This window comes from Giraffa tippelskirchi, chromosome 3 (assembly GCF_054371585.1).
Source record: "Giraffa tippelskirchi isolate mGirTip1 chromosome 3, T2T-mGirTip1v1.2.pri, whole genome shotgun sequence".
In the NCBI taxonomy this organism is placed as follows: domain Eukaryota; kingdom Metazoa; phylum Chordata; class Mammalia; order Artiodactyla; family Giraffidae; genus Giraffa; species Giraffa tippelskirchi.
In genome coordinates this window covers 38,737,770-38,756,393 of record NC_137277.1, presented here as the reverse complement: position 1 = coordinate 38,756,393, position 18,624 = coordinate 38,737,770, and the positions used below count along the sequence as shown (strand labels likewise).

The window sequence follows — 18,624 nt, the reverse complement described above, 5'->3', positions numbered from 1 at the left end:
GATGTAAAACTATCTATAAGACATGCCACTAAGTGAAAAAAAATGGTTGTTCTGTACTATATATAGTATGATCCCATTTATATAAACAAAATGAAGCTACATGTTTTCATGTGGTATAAAAGGAGGATTCTTTTTTGTCTATGTACTTTTGAAATGTTAAAGTTTTATTGTAATATTATCGTGTATTGAGTGTATGAAACATGAAGACATTCGGTGGGAATGAATGGGGAGGTGAGGCAGCAGGGTACAAGCCCCAGGTAGCAGGTGATGGGAGGACAGGCAAAGTCAGATCAGGGCCTGGAGAGGGGGCTGGGGTTGCAGTGAGACCAGAAGCCCTCCCTGCAGTGAGACCGGAAGCTGGGTCCCGGCCCCGGTCCACTCACAGGGGTCTCGCTGCTACTGTAGGCGATCACCTCCAGCACTGAGTTCTTCTCGCAGGTGTCGATACAGGACAGGTCGTAGAGTGAGGAGTGCACGGGCCCGTAGGCCCACTCGGTGAACTTCCTGGACAGGTGCCTGCACTCAGGCTCCTGGATCTCCCTCTGGAGAATATAAGCCAAGACCTGCCCCGGGGACACGAGAACCTGTCAGAGGCCAGCCTGAGGCCCTGCACAGGCTGCACCCCCACCGGGCCACTAGCTCTGTTCCAAGAAGAATTCTGCTTCGGAGCCCACTGAAGACCCTGCCCAAGCCCCAGGAGGGTCCCCACCCACATTCGGCAATCTCTTAACTGCCTTCTAGATCAAGCTACCCAATGCCTCAGACCTATCACCTGATCACACCTGGCCCCCCAGTTCTCAGTGAAGGACTGCAGTGTTCCCCTCTAGAAAACCTCATGCCAAAAGGAAATAAAGAAAATTCAAGAAATAAAACCAAAGTTATAAAGCCAGGCTTCTCATCCTAAGAGACTCAGTATGGGCAGGGACCAGCTCCTAGAATCCCCTGGTACTGAGAAACTCCCACCCACCCCCAATTCCCAGCTGCCCAGCCCCACCTTCAGCCTTCCATGGCCTGACATCATCTACAGACTTGGAAGCCTGTCCTACCCCATTAGGACTCCCTATCACCTAAAAAAAAAAAGCATGAAAAAGCACCAACAGTTTCTCTTTCCATTTCACTCTTGGCTCAACCCACCCTCACCCCATGGCTTGTTGGTGATGCTCAGAGTTGAAAATCAGAAACAGCCGCATGTGGGCAGCCTGTACAGGAGGGGAGTTTGGCGGAGAATTCATACATCTATATTCACGGCTGCGTCTCTTCACTGTTCACCTGAAACTATCACTGTTTGTTAATTGGCTATCCATGCTTGTGTGCTCAGTTGCTTGAGTCATGTCTGACTCTTTTTGACCCCATGGACTGTAGCTCGCCAGGTTCCTCTGTCCATGGGATTCTCCAGGCAGGAATACTGGAGTGGGTTGCCATGCTCTTCTCCAAGGGATCTTCCCAACTCAGGGATCGAACCATGTCTCTTATGTTTCCTGCATTGGCAGGCAGGTTCTTTACTGCTAGCACCACCTGGGAAGCCCTAATTGGCTACACTCTAATACAAAATAAAAAGTTTTTTAAAAAATAGTATAGGAAAGAGAAAAGAACTGGCCATACGTGTGCTGCTGGCTTCTGTTCAACATCTCACAATTCCTCTGGCTTACTTTAACTCCTCAACCCTCCTACCCCACTACAGGCTGATGTGGCAGCATCTTCTGATGCCAGAAGTTCAGTAAGGCAGGCAGACCCCCTCCCACAGCACCCTCAGCTCAGGCGTGACCCCTCCTCCCTACCCCGATCTTCCCACTCCGGGCAGCCAGAGCCAGTGGCGTCAGCCCCTTCTTGTTGGTGAGCTCCTCCAGCTTCAGCGTAGGGTAGAGTTTGGCCCCCAGGATCAGAATCTCATTGTACATGCTTGTCACGAACTTGGTGTTGTCAGCTGTGTTGTCGGCCACCTCCACCAGCGCGTGCAGAACCGTGTTGCCCACCGAGTCCCTGGCGCTGATGTCGGCCGGCTGCCAGGAGTTCTGCAGCAGGAACTTCACAATGCCCAGCTGGTTGGTGCACGCGGCCAGGGAGAGGGGCAACTCACCTGCAGCCAACCACAGGCACAGGGTGGGCCTCCCCGGAAAGAGACTGGCTTGGCCCTTGCACCACCTGGCCTCCAACTCCCTCTGTCTCCACCCCAAACTTCCAAGATGCTAAGTGTCTACCACATGGTCTCCCTACCAAAATAGAAGCCAGGTCGCCCTTTGGTTTTCTTAAAGAAGTCCCCGTTGGCCGCAGCCTGGACATCAGCCCCGTTCTCCACCAGGAGGGTCACCAGTGCCATGTTCCGCCTCTCGATGGCTATGTGCAGCGCCGTCTGGCCTGCGGAGGAAGCATGCTCTTGGCTTGGGGCTGGTAGTCCTGAGGGGGTGACTGGCCAGGTGCTGAGGGAGGGCCTGGACAAAATGTGTGGGATGACTCCCCCAACAGAGGAAGCCAGGATACCCTAAAGATGCCCAAGGAGTCCCTGAGCAGGAGTAGAGACCTCCCAGGAACAGGGAACACCAGACTGGGAGCTGAAGGACTCAAAATTGCCAAAGAGCAAGGAGCAGCAAGCCAGAGGTGGGAGAGGCAGGGAACCCCCAGGACCAGGAGATACTGATTCAGTGGCTGGGAAAGGGAGTATGGGGCTCAGAGGCTTGTCAGGGGTGTGAGGGTGCCCCCTCACTCCAGGAGAGCATGTAGGTAGAGCCATGCCAGCCCTGGCTGCCTCACCCTTGTAGTAGCTGTCCGTGTAGCTGGCGTTGACAAGCTCCTTCAGGCTGTCTGTCTGCCGGGCTATCTCCAGGAGCAGGGGGATGGTGTCGTTCTGCCCGTTGTGCAGGTTGAGCATGGCTTTCAGCAGACAGGTCTTCCCTGTCTCCGGGTCTGCAAGACAAAGCAGGGGTCAGAGCAGGTGCTGCGGGGAAGCGCCTCCCGGGAACCCAACAGCCTCGGGGCCACCTTTGAACTCGCTGTCCATAAGATGCTTCTTGCTCTTCTGCAGGAAGAGCAGCAGGCTCTCCAGCTCCTCACAGTTATTCTGAGCGACTGCTTCAAAGATCTTCCTGCGATCATAGAGCTTGAGGTTCTCGGTGGCAGCAGAGTCCTGGGACAGCTGCCTGTGGACCAGAGAACACCTTTGTCTCATACCCTGGTCTCCCCTCAGCCTTGAGACCTTCAGAACTGGTCGGGGAGAACCACTAGACCCCAGGACACACCAAAATGGGGAAAAATGTAATAAGAAAGCCAACCCTTAGTCCAGGTTGTAAAAGGGAACAGTGGGGCACATGTACCCCCTTTCTGTCTGTAAGCATCAGCTAGAAAGTCTCTGCAGCCACCACTTCCTACAACACCCAGGCCACTCACTTCTCTGCCCACTCAGAGGCTGGGGTAGCCTGGAGGGGGTTGGTGACAGGGGTTCAGCTAAATGGAAGAGCATCCTCACAGGGCTCCAGGAGTCAGCCAGCCCACGGGAGCCCCTGTCCTGCCTTGGAGATGGTGGGAGGTTTCTGAACGCTCACTGGAGTGGTCTTGTACTCTGTCTAAAAGCATCTTGCCCTTGAGCTTTCCAACTTGAAGTCTACATGATTAAGGCTGGCATGCCTTCAAAGCCTGGATCCAGAGATCAGCCAACAGCTAGGATCAGCATACATGCCAGCATGTGTGACCACACGTCCTGAACCTTCTGTGAGTACAGACACTGGACCATCTGGAGGCCCCCTCAGCTCCCCAGCTCTGCGACCTTCTGCCCATAAACTCAAGTACCACGTGGAGTCTCCATGGCTGGGATCTCAGCCAGCTGGGCCAGTTAGGCTCCTGATGGAGAGGGAGGCTGGGCTCCGCATGCAGCTTACCTGACACAGGTGGGGCCATCCCCAGGCCTCTGGATGATGACTACAGGGCTGATGGTGATGGCTGGGCAGGATGCCAGCTGGCCTTCCTCATAAGAGCAGTCCATGAGGGATGTGTCCTCCGAGTCACCCTTGCCAAAGAGCCGGCTGCGGCTCTTGGCTGTGGGGAAGCTGTAGGGCTTGGCTGGAGCTGGCCTGGAGTTAGGGTCTCCATCCAGGGGGTCTGGGCAGGAGTCCTCTTGAGGCAGGTCCTGAGATTCCCGTGATTCTGAGCTCCCCCATTTCTTCATCCGTGCCAGATTCTCCATGGCCCAGGAGGCAGCCTGTGGGCAGCCCCCAAGATCAGGCTTGTTCCCAGCTGGAGGACTGCATGACCCTGCCCCCAGTGGCCTTGTTGCAAAGGCCCCTGTGAAGCAGGAACCCCCAAAAGTCCAACAGCTGCTACTCCCAGCCTTCCAAAAAGAAAGCTTTTGGGGTGTAGTAACTCCCACCCCAGAGGCCCCAGTGGGTAGCAGACCTAGCAGACCCCTGGCCATCAGCCTCCAGAGATGGAAGAGCCCTCAACTTGGAGACATCAGATGGATGGATCACTCACCTTCTCTGGGCCTCAGTTGCCTCGTCTGTAGAATGGGGATGCTAACAACTGCCCTGACTCCCCCAAGATGAGAATGGGGAAACTGGAAGGAGAGCTTATCACTGGTTATGCATTCGGGAAGGAACTGAACAATGAAGATAGCTCAGACCCAAAGAGCCAAGCATTCTGCATTTCCAGGAACAAGTTGGCTGGCGAAGACCGACCCTCACACTCCACTTCCTCCGTGATCAGTGCAAAGAAATAGAGGAAAACAATAGAATGGGAAAGATTAGAGATCTCTTCAAGAAAATTAGAGATACCAAAGGAACATTTCATGCAAAGATGGGCACAATAAAGGACAGAAATGGTATGGACCTAACAGAAGCAAAGATATTAAGAAGAGGTGGCAAGAATACACAGAAGAACTATACAAAAAAAGATCTTCATGACCCAGATAACCATGATGGTGTAATCACTCACCTAGAGCCAGACATCCTGGAATGCAAAGCCAAGTGGGCCTTAGGAAGCATCACTATGAACAAAGCTAGAGGAGGTGGTAGAATTCCAGTTGAGCTATTTCAAATTCTAAAAGATGATGCTGTTAAAGTGTTGCACTCAATATGCCAGCAAATTTGGAAAACTCAGCAGTGACCACAGGACTGGAAAAGGTCAGTTTTCACTCCAATCCTAAAGAGTGGTAATGCCAAAGAATTTTCAAACTACCCCACAATTGCACTCATCTCACATGCTAGCAAAGCAATGCTCAAAATTCTCCAAGTGAGGCTTCAATAGTACGTGTGTGAACCATGAACTTCCAGATGTTCAAACTGGATTTAGAAAAGGCAGAGGAACCAGAGATCAAATTGCCAACATCTGTTGGATCATAGAAAAAGCAAGAGAGTTCCAGAAAAACATCTACTTCTGCTTTATTGATTATGCCAAAGCCTTTGACTGTGTAGATCATAACAAACTGGAAAATTCTTAAAGAGATGGGAATATCAGACTATCTTACCTGCCTCCTGAGAAATCTGTATACAGGTCAAGAAGCAACAGAATGGGATGTGGAACAATAGACTGGTTCCAAATCGGGAAAGGAGTACGTCAAGGCTATATATTGTCACCCTGCTTATTTAACTTATATGCAGAGTATATTATGCGAAACGCCAGGCTGGATGAAGCACAAGCTGAAATCAAGATTGCCAGGAGAAATATCAATAACCTCATATATACAGATGATACCACCTTTATGGCAGAAAGCGAAGAGGAACTAAAGAGCCCCTTGATGAAAGTGAAAGGCGAGTGAAACAGCTGGCTTAAAATTCAACATTCAGAAAACAAAGATCATGGCATCTGGTCCCATCACTTCATGGCAAATAGATGTGGAAACAATGGAAACAGTGACAGACTTTATTTTCTTGGGCTACAAAATCGCTGCAGATGGTGACTGCAGCCATGAAATTAAAAGATGCTTGCTCCTTGGAAGAAAAGCTATGACCAACCTAGACAGCACATTAAAAAGCAGAGACATTACTTTGCCTGCAAAGGTCCATTTAGTCAAAGCTTTAGTTTTTACAGTAGTCATATATGGATGTGAGATTTGTACTATAAAGAAGGCTGAGCGCCAAAGAACTGATGCTTTTGAACTGTGGTGCTAGAGAAGACTCTTGAGAGTCCCTTGGACTGCAAGGAGATCCAACCAGTCCATCCTAAAGGAGATCAGTCCTGAATATTCTTTGGAAGGACTGATGCTGAAGTTGAAACTCCAATACTTTGGCCACCTGATGCAAAGAACTAACTCATTGGAAAAGACCTTGATGCTGGGAAAGATTGAAGGTGGGAGGGGAAGGGGACGACAGAGGATGAAATGTTTGCACGGCATCACCAGCTCGATGGACATGAGCTTGAGCAAGCTCCAGGAGTTGGTGATGGACAGGGAGGCCTGGTGCGCTGCAGTCTGTGGGGTCACAGAGTCGGACACAACTGAGCGACTGAACTGAACTGAACTGGGGCTGAACGTTTAGACTTTAAGTGATTTGGGGCTGATGGACCTTTGACATGTGAACACCTTGAGTTACACGGGGAGCTGGTGCCAGCACCTATGGCTGTAAACATGTTGATACTGTTTTCTACTCCCTAAACTCTTCTCCTACTCTTCCCCTCCCGACTGGGCATCATCACTCCCTAGTACCCAGGGATGTCCCACATCTCGGGGGCCTTGGCCTCCCTGGTGCCTCCACGTGCAGTGCTTTTTCCTCCTTCTCCTCTTGTCCGAACCCTGTCACCTCTCAGATGCCACCTCCCCACTGATGCCACTTCCTCATGCCCCCTAACTCTGCACTGATGATGCTCTCCTCCCCCTCCAGGGTGGCCCAGCTTCTTTCATCCATCCTCATGACCCTATAAGCACCATATACCTGCTGTCTAGCGATTTCTACCTGTTACTCTCCCCCTTGCCCTGTGAACTCCCAGGCAGCAAGCTTGCCTGATCCACCCCTTTATGTAAAAAAGCTGTGCTGGGAAATGAGCGAGATCAGTTACAGACACTTCTAGCTCCCGTTTCCAAAGGAAGTTAGAGAAATTCATGTTCCAGCAGCGGCCGGATTCCAGAAAAACAGCCACTGAAGAAATGGAAGGCTTCTCCTCCCTTCATGGTCAGGTGAAAGTTTGGGCAGTGAAAACTCAGAGCACATGGCTAGACTGTGCCAATAGATCAGCTATGATCTGATGCCCAGATTCATGCAGGAAAAAAAAAAAAGGCAGCCTCACCATTTCACAACCTGCAAGCAGGACAGACACTGACTGTTGGCTGCTTTCCCCTCCTGTCTGTTGTTCTGCATTCAGGAGGGCCTGAGTCTTTCTCTGATTCATCCATCAGGTAGAAGCCTTGCTGCAGAAAGTATGCCCGGCCACACAAAGCCCCACTTCCAACCAATATCCATGTGTGCATCCCATCACTCACCCTCCTTCCACTGACCCTACCGGGTGGCCAGCCCAGTGCTGGGGGCACAAAGAGGACCAAGACTCCCTCAGAGACAAAAACCAGGGGCTGGCTGGGGCAAGGGGAACCACAGGAGGGCCCGGAGTGCTGAAGACGGCATCATGGAGGAGGTGACAGATGAGCTGGGCCTGGAAGTGAAACGAGGCTGGGCTGGGACTAGGGGAGAGGATGAGGAGCCACAGAGTAAGTGATGAAGAAGAAGCCAGTGGGATCAGAACCAGATGGCTGTCGGCCTTGAATGCCAAGGAGCAGGATGTAAACGTTATCGCTCAGATGGCAGGAAGCCATGAGAAGCTTCAGAAGCAGGGACACAGTGTACTATCTGTGCTCCCAGGAGACAACTTCCCATCAAGACTTATTCGTAGTATGGGGGAGCCTATTGGCAATTAAAGGGCACAGGAGGCTAATGAGAATGAGAGTAGTTGATGCTTTGAGCATGTGCCGTGCAAAGGAAAGCACTGCTCTAACCCTTCACATGCATTTGCTCACTTTATTCTCACATCTCTAAGAGGTAACTGCTTTACAGATGAGGGAACTGAGGCACAGAGCAATTATATGACTTACCCCGGGTATGCATAGTTAGGAAAAGTTGGAACCTGGATTTAATCCCTGGCCTCAGAGCCTCTCCAGCTCTCTACCACCTTTCCCAAAGGCTCAGGGCTCTTTCTCAGCCATTAAACTCAGCCCCAGACCCCACACTAAGACCCAGAGGCCAATCAAACCTGGTCCTCCCAGCCCTGGGGCCAGGCAGGTGGGGAAAAGTGTCTTCGACTCAGCAGCCCCAATTCTGTAGCACCCTCCTGCTCAAAACAAGCATCCTAGGAAGCTGAAAACCTCAAAACAAACACAAATAAGGCCCAGGCCATATGCCAGGCCTGGGTCTCCCAAGAATGTTTCCCCTTGGACAAGGCTGGCTATAGAACCAGGAATAGACCTGCTCCCCAACTAGCAGCTTTAACAGCCTAGCAAGAGAGCACCCATTAGCAGAAGCCACTGCAAACCTTTCAATGATGTCCTTTTTTGCAGTTTTGCCTGTTTCTCTGACTGGTCCCAATCTAACCAAACGCAGTAAGCGTGAAGCAACCCACACAATGCTCCCAGTCAGTCAGTCAACAAACTCTGAATCTGCCCTGCAGGTGCTGCACCTGATTCCCTACTGGAAACCAACCTTCTCCCTGGACAGAGGGCGGGACAGGGACTAACAGGTCAATTGCTCTAGACTAGGAGGGTGAACGGTCTTCTCTGGTGGCTCAGACAGTAAAGAATCCACCTGCCATTCAGCAGACATGGATTTGATCCCTGGGTCGAGAAGATCCCCTTGAATAGGAAATGGCAACCCACTACAGTATTCTTGCCTGGAGAATCCCATGGACAGAGGAGCCTGGCAGGCTACAGTCCATGGGGTCGCAAAGAGTCAGACATGACGGAGCGGCTAACGCAATTCTTAAGAAGGTGAACAGGGACAAGATACTCTGCACTGCCAGTCCTGGGGTGTGCCCAGCATGGGAGCCCCAGAGCTGTTCACCTGTCATAGCCAAACATGCTACAGAGATGGGGCAATTTCCATGATTTAGGGGTGTTTGATGGAGATGGTGGTTCTGTTTAACACAAGATTCACAAACTCACCAATCTGTACTGAAGAGTGGTCTTGAGAAAATGACCCTCCCAGCGAAGCCCTGGTTTAGCCTCAGGGTCTTTCTCAACTCCAGAGCCAGGAAGGACACTGCCCACCAGCTGGGACAAGCCTCCCTTACTCTCTCCAGTCCAGGTGAGACATCGTGGGATATAGGTCTCCTCGTCACCTCTCCGCCCAAAGTATCCATCTGCATCTGGCCTCTCTGCAGGCTTTTGGGAGTTGGTCCAGGGCCCAGCCCTGATCATGCTCATCCCAGCACCCTACCTGAGCATTTCCTAAGAAGGGATGCAGAGCTGGGGACTTTGCAACCCATGGATGAAGAGCCAGAGGAACCCAACAAAAAAGAGAGGTTAGACAAGAATCCAGGGCTCCTTCCTCCTGGCCCAGCATTCCTTTACTCCAGAGAGGACTACATACACACTGAATCCTCCAGCCACAAACCAACTGCCAGCCTCTGCTGCAGCCAAAGCCTCTTGGCCCCAGGATGTCCCTGGCACAGGTAATGGCAGCCTCCATTGTCACTTACCAAGTGCTCATGACTAGCCAGGCCAAGTTCCCTAGTGCACCACGGCCTTTGAGGAAGCCACTGTTATTACCCCTGTTTTCAGATGAGGCGCCAAGAGGCTCATTGAATGACCCATAGTCACACAACTAGAAAAGGCATGGCCCAGCTTTAGACGGCTCACTGTGCCATTTCTGAAAGCAAACGTCTGCATTGGCCATCCCACTACAAAAGGGACTCACCAGCTGGATGCAGGCACACCTCAGGCCCGGCAGGTGCGGCGAGCTTGAAGGCTGTTCTGCTCCAAAGGAGAGCTGAGCTGGTGTGGCGAGAAGAGCCGCCCCTGCCCTGCCTCCGTGAGGGTCCTTGGCCCCTCCCCGGGTCACAGCTGCTCTGACTGGCAGGGACGGGCTGTGGGTGCGCTCTGGCACTCAAGGAAAATGTTTCCAGCAACAGCAGCAACTGCTGTTGCCGAGGCTCCGATTCCCAGAGGATTCCAAAGCCTTTCCCATCATTTTTGCCCTTTTTTTCAGAAACCACTCAGCTGATGCCCCTCCTCCAACCATGCCAGGGCCGCAGTGCACTCAGCCACACGCAGCCCAGAACCAGCCAGAGCTGGTGACTTCAGCTCTCAAGGAAGGAGGGGGGTGCTCAGGCCTCCCAGACCCACTAGCCTGGCAGACAGTGTGGTCTGGGGTAACAGTTTGACAAACAGCATGACCAGAGATGTCAAAGCCAGGGCTCTAACACTGCTCCATTTCCCAAATGTGGAAGGAAAGGAAAGGGTTGTGTCACCCATCACAGAATCCTGACCTGGCAATCAGGGACCTCCTGGTTTTGGGTGCTGCCTTTGCCACCAACTCTGAGTGACTCAGAGCCAGTCCCTGTCTCTCAAGGGCCTCTCATTCCCCGTGTGTCCAAATCTGGTGTGGGAATGGCAGTCGGGGCACTTCTGGGTCTGTCAGGTCCAGCCTTTCTCAACTGGAGTTCCTCCTGGAACACACGGAAAACAATGAGGGTTGATTTTCTAATGTGTCCTAGTATGGCCCTAAAGGAACAGGAGAAAATTCATCAAGTTAATTCCCTTCCAGAAACTGCCTGAGGAAAACCTCAAAGTCTTTCCAGGTACACACCTTATAAGGTTGTATAAGGCTCACTAGGGCTTCCCAGGTGGCATAGTGGTAAAGAATCTGCCTGCCAGTGCGGGAGACGTGGGTTCAGTTCCTGGGTTGGCAAGATCCCCTGGAGTAGAAAATGATAACCCACTGAAGAATCCCATGGACAGAGGACCCTGGAGAGCTACAATCTATGGGGTCGTAAAGAGTCAGACATGACTGAACGCTCACACAAAGTTTACACAGTCTGCAGCCCCAAAAGCCCAAGAAGCTGCTCTAGCAGCTACCCATGGGAACCCTACAGCACTCCAATAAGTTTTGGGAGAGACACAGCCTGAAAAGGGCAGCCACGTGCCGTAGAGGCCCACTGCAAGAAGCTCTGACCCCTGAGTCAGGATGGAAGCGCAGATACCACATGGGTCCTGCATGACTCTCTACAGTTTACCAAGAGCTCTTACCGACCCCGTGCCCAGACCACACCACAGCCCTGCACAGCAGGAGGATGGAGCCTGTCGTACCCACTTTACAGACGAGAAATCTGTGACCTCTAGCAATTAGATGGCTGCCCGGGTCACAGTGCTGGTCGGGCAAGGAAGCTGGGCCCATTTCACTATGCAATACCATGTCCCCTGCTTGCACACTTTTTCATATATGTGTCATTTGATAGATGCCATTTTAGCTTCAATTTAAAAGAAACTTGGAACAAATAAGGACCTACTGTATAGCACAAAGAACTCTACTCAGTACTAGACAATGACCTATATGGGAATAGAATCTAAAAAAGAATGGATAGGACTTCCTTGACAATCCAGTGGTTAAGAGTCTGCCCTTCCAATGCAGGAGATGCAGGTTCAATCCCTGGTCAGGGAACTAAGATCCCACATGCCACATGGTACAGACAAAAAAAATTAAATAAATGAATAAATAAATAAATAAGCATGTATGTATGTATGTATAACTGGTTCACTTTGCCCTACAGCAGAAAGCTAACACAGCATTGTAAGTCAACTGTACTCCAATAAAAATTAATTTTTAAAAACTGAAACTTGGAATTCATTCTTTTCTTTGATAAAACATGTACAATATAAGCTACCATTTTAATCACTTTTAAGTGTACAGATCAAGAGTTTTAAATACACTTCAGTATGGAGACTGTGACGTGCAGACACTGGATCAGGTACAGCCCTGGCTCACACAGAGCCTGGGCCCAGCTGGGGTCCCAGCCGTGGGCAGCCCCCGGGCACAGGTGGAACACATCTGAGAAAGGTGCTGAGAACACTGGCCAGCCCAGGAGCAATGTTCAGGAAAGGGCGGGAGGGGGATGTCGGGGAAGGGGTCACTCCTCTCCTCCATGACCGTCTCCTTAGTGTCCAAAGTGATTTCTGCCTCCGGTGAGGACAGCACAGATCACTAAAGGTGTTCTCTTCGCAAGAGAGGCACTGAAAGTTGACAACATCCCGGAGTCTACGTGGTACTGTGCATGCTCCGAGAGCTGCAGGAGAAATCCTGGCCCTTCTCTTCCTTCCCTGACAGCTCCTTCTCCATCTCCTTGGTCTCTTGCTGCCAAGCCCTTCTTTCCACACGGGGACCCTTACCTTCTCCTTCTCTGAGATTCTCATCCCTCCAAGAACCCATCTGACATTCCAAGACAGCAACTCTTTCACCCGGGGGTCCAGCCCAGCCCTCTCCCTCAAGCTCCATCCCTGCCTCCTGGAATCTCCAGGTGAAGACTCTGAGTGCCTTCCCCTCAGCACCTCCCAAGGTGGCCTCCACTCCCCTCACTCTCCCCCCCATCCCCTTCCCACCACGTTCCTGCCTGAAAAGGAACCATCTTCCTTCTGGTCACCAAGTCCAGCATCTTCGTCCTCTCCTCCTCTGCCCTCGCTGTCTGGGCTAAGGCAGAACATCTAAAAATGAGTGGATGGGATTCCCTGATGGTCCAGTGGTTAAGAGTCCGCACTTCCAATGCAGGAGACGCAGGTTCAATCCCTGGTCAGGAAACTAAGATCCCACTTGCCACATGGTACAGACAAAAAAAATTAAACATCATCTTTATCTTGCCCCCTTACCCAACAAGGCCCCGCCCCTCCACCTGGCACCCTGAGTTCACAGCCCCAGGCCCCTCTCCCACTGTGGTCCACCCTCCTGTCACCTAGACACACCTCCTCCCCAGCCACACTAATGGTGCCTGCCCTCCCTCTGCTCAAGACCCATCCCACTGGGCCCAGGTGGCAGGTGAGACCTACAGATGCTGAGATTCTATCATTCAAATCCCACCTCCTACAAAGGATGATTTCCTAGGACTATTGGTGCATTTGATCACAATGCCAACAATAAAGGCAGGCAGAGTGCCTGGCACTGGGATAAGCAATTTATATGCACTATCTTATTGGACCCTTGCAAAATTTCACAAGGTGAATACAACTTTGTGCCCACTTTACAGATAAAGCAATGGAGAGCAGACAGGCCATGCAAACTGCCCAAGGACAGTGACAACTGTCTCACCTGGAGCTTCCTAAAACTTGTATTTAGCTTTAACTTCTCTAATGTTTGTATATGACTTTGCAGATTTCAGTGGCTCCAGGGAGTCTCTGGCATCCATTTCCCTTCTCAAGCCTAGCTCCGTTCCTTTCCAAAAGGTGTGTGCTGGCCTGGCCTTATCTGAACAGCGCCTGCCCTGAGTGGTTCTACTAAAGCTCATAAAACAGCATTGGGACAAGACCTCAGGACTGAGCCTTGCCACCATCAGTGTGGTTTCTGAGTCATTATTTGAAACACAGTGTTCTTGGATCTATGTAATGATGCATCTATTAAAACTCCTTGTAAGTAGATCATGTTTTTGTAAGGGCGCCCCCTCCAAGTTCCAGTCTGATGGGGACCAGAGGCAGCACAGAAAAGCAATGGAGGTCTCACAGCACATGACTGAGCCAAGTCTGGTGTGGCCTAGGCTAAAATTACCAGCATCCCTAATGGCCACAATTCTCTGTCTCTGTTTCCACCATAGGGCACACTGTCCCCGGCAGTTCAGTGTCTCAGTCGTGTCTGACTCTTTGAGACCTCATGGACTGCACTGCAGCTTGCCAGGCTTCTCTGTCAATGGGAGACCCTGGCAATAGGAGACTAATGTATTTTCTTCATTTACATGGGTTCCTCTCGGATTTGAACCCAGACTTTCTGGTACAGCTAAAAACCAGCAAACTTCCCTGTGCTAAAAGAGCCTGATTGCTAACGTCCAGACCTGTCAGCCTGGCACCTCGGGAGGAGCCAAGGGGGAAGCAGGTGGTAGACCCTGCCCAGAAGGACTAGGGAAGGCACTACTGTAGGTGCCTATACCACTCAAGGACAGTGATGACAGTATAGTCTTGTCTCGAGCTTTCTAAATCTTGCCCTGAGATTTCTAAATCTCATCCTGATTTGTGAGTCTTGCCTTCCAAATTTTGAATGGCTTCAGGGTCCCAGATCCAGAGGGAAAACAGCAAACCAGGAAGAAAACGACCTTCTTTTCTGCATTTGGTCGGTGCGTGAGTGTCCCCAGGGACCCGCATAAGTCAGCTCCCGTGGAGGATGGGGATCTGTGAAAGGGGTCTGTGTGCTGCAGACACAGATGGGGGTGGCCATCTGAGCTGGGGAGGAAGCAGACACCCTCTTGGCTCCATGCAACTGAGCCCTGCCCTAAAGACCTGGGGCCCTGGGGAGCAACCAGAGCAGAGCGAGAAGCGAGAAGCGGTTGGAGGGCCAGGGATGCAGGCAGAGAATGGAGGCAGGAGGGAAGAGGCCCCGCTGCGCCAGATGCCAGCTGCATGAACTTAGTCGGTAGCTGAAGCTTCAGGCCTGCTTCAGCCACAAAACAGGTGAGAGCACCTGCCCGGCCGGGGCTTTGCTGGGGATTAGCGGAGATACGCATGTGAATGGGCTTGTGAACTGGTACAGCTCTGGGCGGCCCTGGGGGTTGTACATCTCATTATTTCAGCCCACATCTGCTGACTGCTAAGCTGCATCCGGCCATTAGCTTGAGGTGGTGACTAATTGTTTTCTGGTAAAAAAAAAAAAAACAAGATTTCCTTAATGTTTCATGAGCCACACAATGAACATCTCTAAACTAAGAACATCTCAGTTTAGAGATGTAGCCTGTTCATCTAATCATGCCTGAGAAGCAGTCAGGCATAACCAACCTTCCTTCCTGAAGCTCACTGTGCTTTGTGAGCCCAGAGTGATGAAGAGGGTGAATAAGATCACCTGTGCTCTCCAGGAGGCTGGGATGGATATGGAGGGAGACCTGCTAGGCTCTCTCTGATGCTTACAGGGTGGGGCTCCCTGTAACTGACACAAGCCAGGGGCCAGGAGGTCGTGCCAGGAGCAAACACTGAGCAGTGTACTGGAGGCAGTCGTGTGTGTGTGTGTGTGTGTGTGTGTGTGTGTGTGTGTGTGTGTGTGTGTTAGTTGCTCACTCATGTCCAACTCTTTGTGACCCCAGGGGCTGTAGCCCGCCAGGGTCCTCTGTCCATGGGACTTCCCGGGCAAGAATACTGGAGTGGGTTGCCATGCTCTCCTCCAGGGGATCTTCCTGACCCAGGGATTGAACCTGGGTCTCCTGTATTGCAGGCAGATTATTTACCATCTGAGCCACTAGGGAAGCCCTGGATACAGTCATCACCAGTGACAAATACGCTGCAGGGGGACTGAAGCAGTGACATCAGATAAGGCATAGGGCTCTGCCCTGTGAGGTGGACATCAGCCCAACTTCAGAGGCAGGAGGAGGAGAAGGCAGAGAACACCTAATAGGGACGCTGCCATCAAGGGGCTTTCTTGACCAAAAAAAAAAAAGAATACAGGGAACGTGAAAGACACATAAATGTCATGTGCATGTAGCCAGAGGCCAAAGGAGCCAGGTGGGGGAGGTGTGTGGCCCTGGGAAGGGAGGTGAGCAGCGGGAGAGCTGGCATTCACTTCTCTGCTCCTGGCTGGTTCCGGACTCACCATCTCTCACAGGCTGTTTTCTCGGCCCCTCTAACTGGGACGCACCTCCTATAACAACCAGCCTCCAATTCAGAGTCCATGCTGCTGGCTAATCTCCCAAAGCCCGAGAAGCCCCAATCGCCTCCCTACCCACCTGCTGTCTACAAGGAGAAAGTCCAAAACCTCAGTCCAGCATCCACCACCCTTACCAACATTCCTAGCCACCACTCCCACGACACCCTTGCATCTGCCCTACAACCAGGTGACACCAGACAATTCATCAACCCCTGTCAGGCCAATCACTTGAACATAAATACATTTCCCTAGCCAGACCTCACTGCCTAGAATGCTGAAGAAAGTGGGCTCTGGGTTTGGAATCCTAGCGTTGTGATCTTAGGTAAGTTACTTAACATTTTGTGTCTTGGTTTCATCATCTGTGAAATGGGGATAATAACCCACCTTCTAGGATTATCATGACAATCAAGTGAGTTCAAGCAAGTAAAGTCTAGATTAGCTTCTAGTCCATCATAGGCACTCTAACACTAACTGGTGTTAGTATTGATGGACTGAAACTCTCTGAGGTTTAGTTCAATGTTGCTTACATGAAGAATGAATTGCTCCTCCTTCGGGGCATGTGGATAAACCTGTTATGGCATTTATTTCATTCTCTAGTGATGGGAATTTGACAACACATCACTTTGCCTGATAGAACCCCCAGCGCTGAGTAGATGATTCATCTGGGTCTATGCTGTTGACTTTTCAGGCACAGTCTCTACCATGGCTGTAGCGGTCAGGAGAAAGTAAGTGAAGCTGCAGTAACAAACAGCCTCCAAATCTCAGCAATATCAAACGTCAAAGGTTTATTTCCTAGTCACAGCACGAGTCACTCACTGGGTGAGGGCTCTACACCACGTTGTCCTCACGTGGGGCTCACGCCAGCAGAGCCTCCTCTCTGGGACACCTGGGGTCACTTACAGCAAAGAGAAGGGAGTGTGGCAAATCTCAACACTTGCTCCAAAGGGATTCTGCCTGGAAGTGACACACTTCTGGGAGAGTCAATTCCTAGGCAGGTTGATAAGAAGTCTGGGGTCCCTGAGGAGGAGAAAAGGTTCTGGAGCCCTTGAAAAGGAGAAAGGGGTATGGGGCTCTCAAGGAGAAAAAGACAAACTTTTTTTCTACATTGCTTTGCCTTAGTCAATATAACAATGTATCTTGCTCGAGGACATGTTTCTCCTTAACAAGAACCTTCTGACTTATCCTGTCATCTTGAAATGTATATGATGGAACTGGGTCTGGTAGGATCTTTATATTGTTGGTTCTAATCCCATTATCTTAAGACATGTGTTGTGGGAGTGGGTCTGGTGAGACCTATATTTGTTAGTTCTAATCTTGTTAATTTAAGATGTATTTGTGGGAGTGAGTCTGGTAAAAGTATATAAGCCTTGATAAGACTAGCTGGGGGGCACTCTCCATCCCCCTTCTGATGTCTATGTCAGAAGCTTGAAGCTTCTCTGTCCCTTTCACTGTAATAAAACTCTGCTATACAAAACTCTTGAGTGATCAAGCCTGGTCCCTGGTCCCAAAGCTAAATCTTCTTTGGAGATCGTGAATCCAACATTGTTCACCCTAAGCTATCATCTTAGGGGCTCATCCGGGATCTTCAGGACAAGGTAAGAACACTCAGAGCTCTATCCTCTCTGCTCTCTCAGTATACATGTTTTCTGCTTTACTTTACTAACTCTACAGCGTGTTTGTGTGAATGAATGACACACCCTGCGCAAAGCAAGTGATGAGCCCTGCTCTGTGGTTCTGCGGTGCCTTGTAATGACTGAAGGCAGCCCCCAAAAGGGGAGCCTTGTTGGGGGTTTATACCGATCTGCCAATGCTAAGAGGCACCCAACCTCCCTGAGAGGGGAGTGGACAGAAATGGGTGAAGTGTGTGCACCGAACTTTCCTTTTCTTGATCCCCTTTTCCAGGTCTCTTTGATCTTTTCATAATTTTGTGGGGAATTAGAACTATTAACCTAATCTGTCGGATCATAGGCTTTCAAGGGACCTGTGATCCATGCATTTACAGTGTACTTTTACTTAGACCCAAGCTTGGTAGTCACGGGGAACCCAGACTTTCTAGGAGCACGTTCCGGAATGAGGTGGAATTCTAGCTCCAGCAGCAGTTTCAGAGCAAGGTGGAGCTCTAGCTCCAGAACCGTCTCTCAGGCTAGAGGTCACTTTCTTGGCTGCCTGCCTCAGGGGCCAGCGACCTGAAAGTGAGTCTTTGTCACAGTTGTGCCTCCGATCTATGTGGATAGAAGCATTGCTGGTGACCATGAGGTTTTTGAGGACCCTGATCAGGAGGTGCAGGATCTGGTCAGACTGGGAGTGCAATGGGCCTTTTCTGTTGGTAGTGCTAGCTCTTAGCAGACCAGAGAAGGCTCTCTGATGGCTTTTGTATCAATTCCCTAGTATCTAGGTAATTCCTTTTGTGGAATCTGTGGAAATGAACCGGAAGGATTGGTCCTAGTAGCTTGAGGACAAAAATCACTTTTTCCTCACTGGCCAACCCTTTTGCTATCACATATACTGGCATGGCGACACTCAGAAGGGACATTTTGGTTGCTGTTTATCCCCTTATGACTCACCATTTCTACTTCAGTCAGGACTGTACTCAGGAATGAGCAAAGGCACATGTAAGACAGATGCTTACCCTAGTAGTCCTAGCTTGGGAAGCATTCCAGAAAACTACTCTGCTCCACCCCGGGTGGCATCAAAGGAAAAGGGCAAATCAAACAAAGATCTTGGTGGTAAGGAACTAGAAATCAATCTGGGATGCCATCTGTTCATCTCCTAATGCCTGGTGCATCTCCACCCCGCCTCAGTGGTAGAACCAGGAGGGATGGGTAAGGCACCTGTGTCGGTAAGGGACAGACTAAATCTGACCAGGGAAGGAAAGCTTTGGTGGAAAGTCTGCCTACACCCC

The 18,624-nt window shown here is 50.8% G+C and overlaps 1 protein-coding gene across 1 annotated transcript in view; it reads right to left on the bottom strand.

Annotated features, from left to right (window-relative positions):
• The window catches only part of TRPV1 (transient receptor potential cation channel subfamily V member 1), a 29,018-nt gene extending 18,449 nt beyond the window's left edge, over positions 1 to 10,569 (bottom strand). The window contains exons 1-7 of the mRNA XM_081579936.1: positions 9,819 to 10,569; positions 3,870 to 4,189; positions 2,977 to 3,134; positions 2,749 to 2,901; positions 2,215 to 2,355; positions 1,779 to 2,077; positions 384 to 563 (exon numbers count right to left, since the gene is read on the bottom strand). Coding sequence (XP_081436062.1) covers positions 384 to 563; positions 1,779 to 2,077; positions 2,215 to 2,355; positions 2,749 to 2,901; positions 2,977 to 3,134; positions 3,870 to 4,174 — 1,236 coding nt within the window. The 5' untranslated portion in view covers positions 4,175 to 4,189; positions 9,819 to 10,569. The remainder of the gene's footprint in view (positions 1 to 383; positions 564 to 1,778; positions 2,078 to 2,214; positions 2,356 to 2,748; positions 2,902 to 2,976; positions 3,135 to 3,869; positions 4,190 to 9,818) is intronic.
• Between the last annotated feature and the right edge of the window lie 8,055 nt (positions 10,570 to 18,624).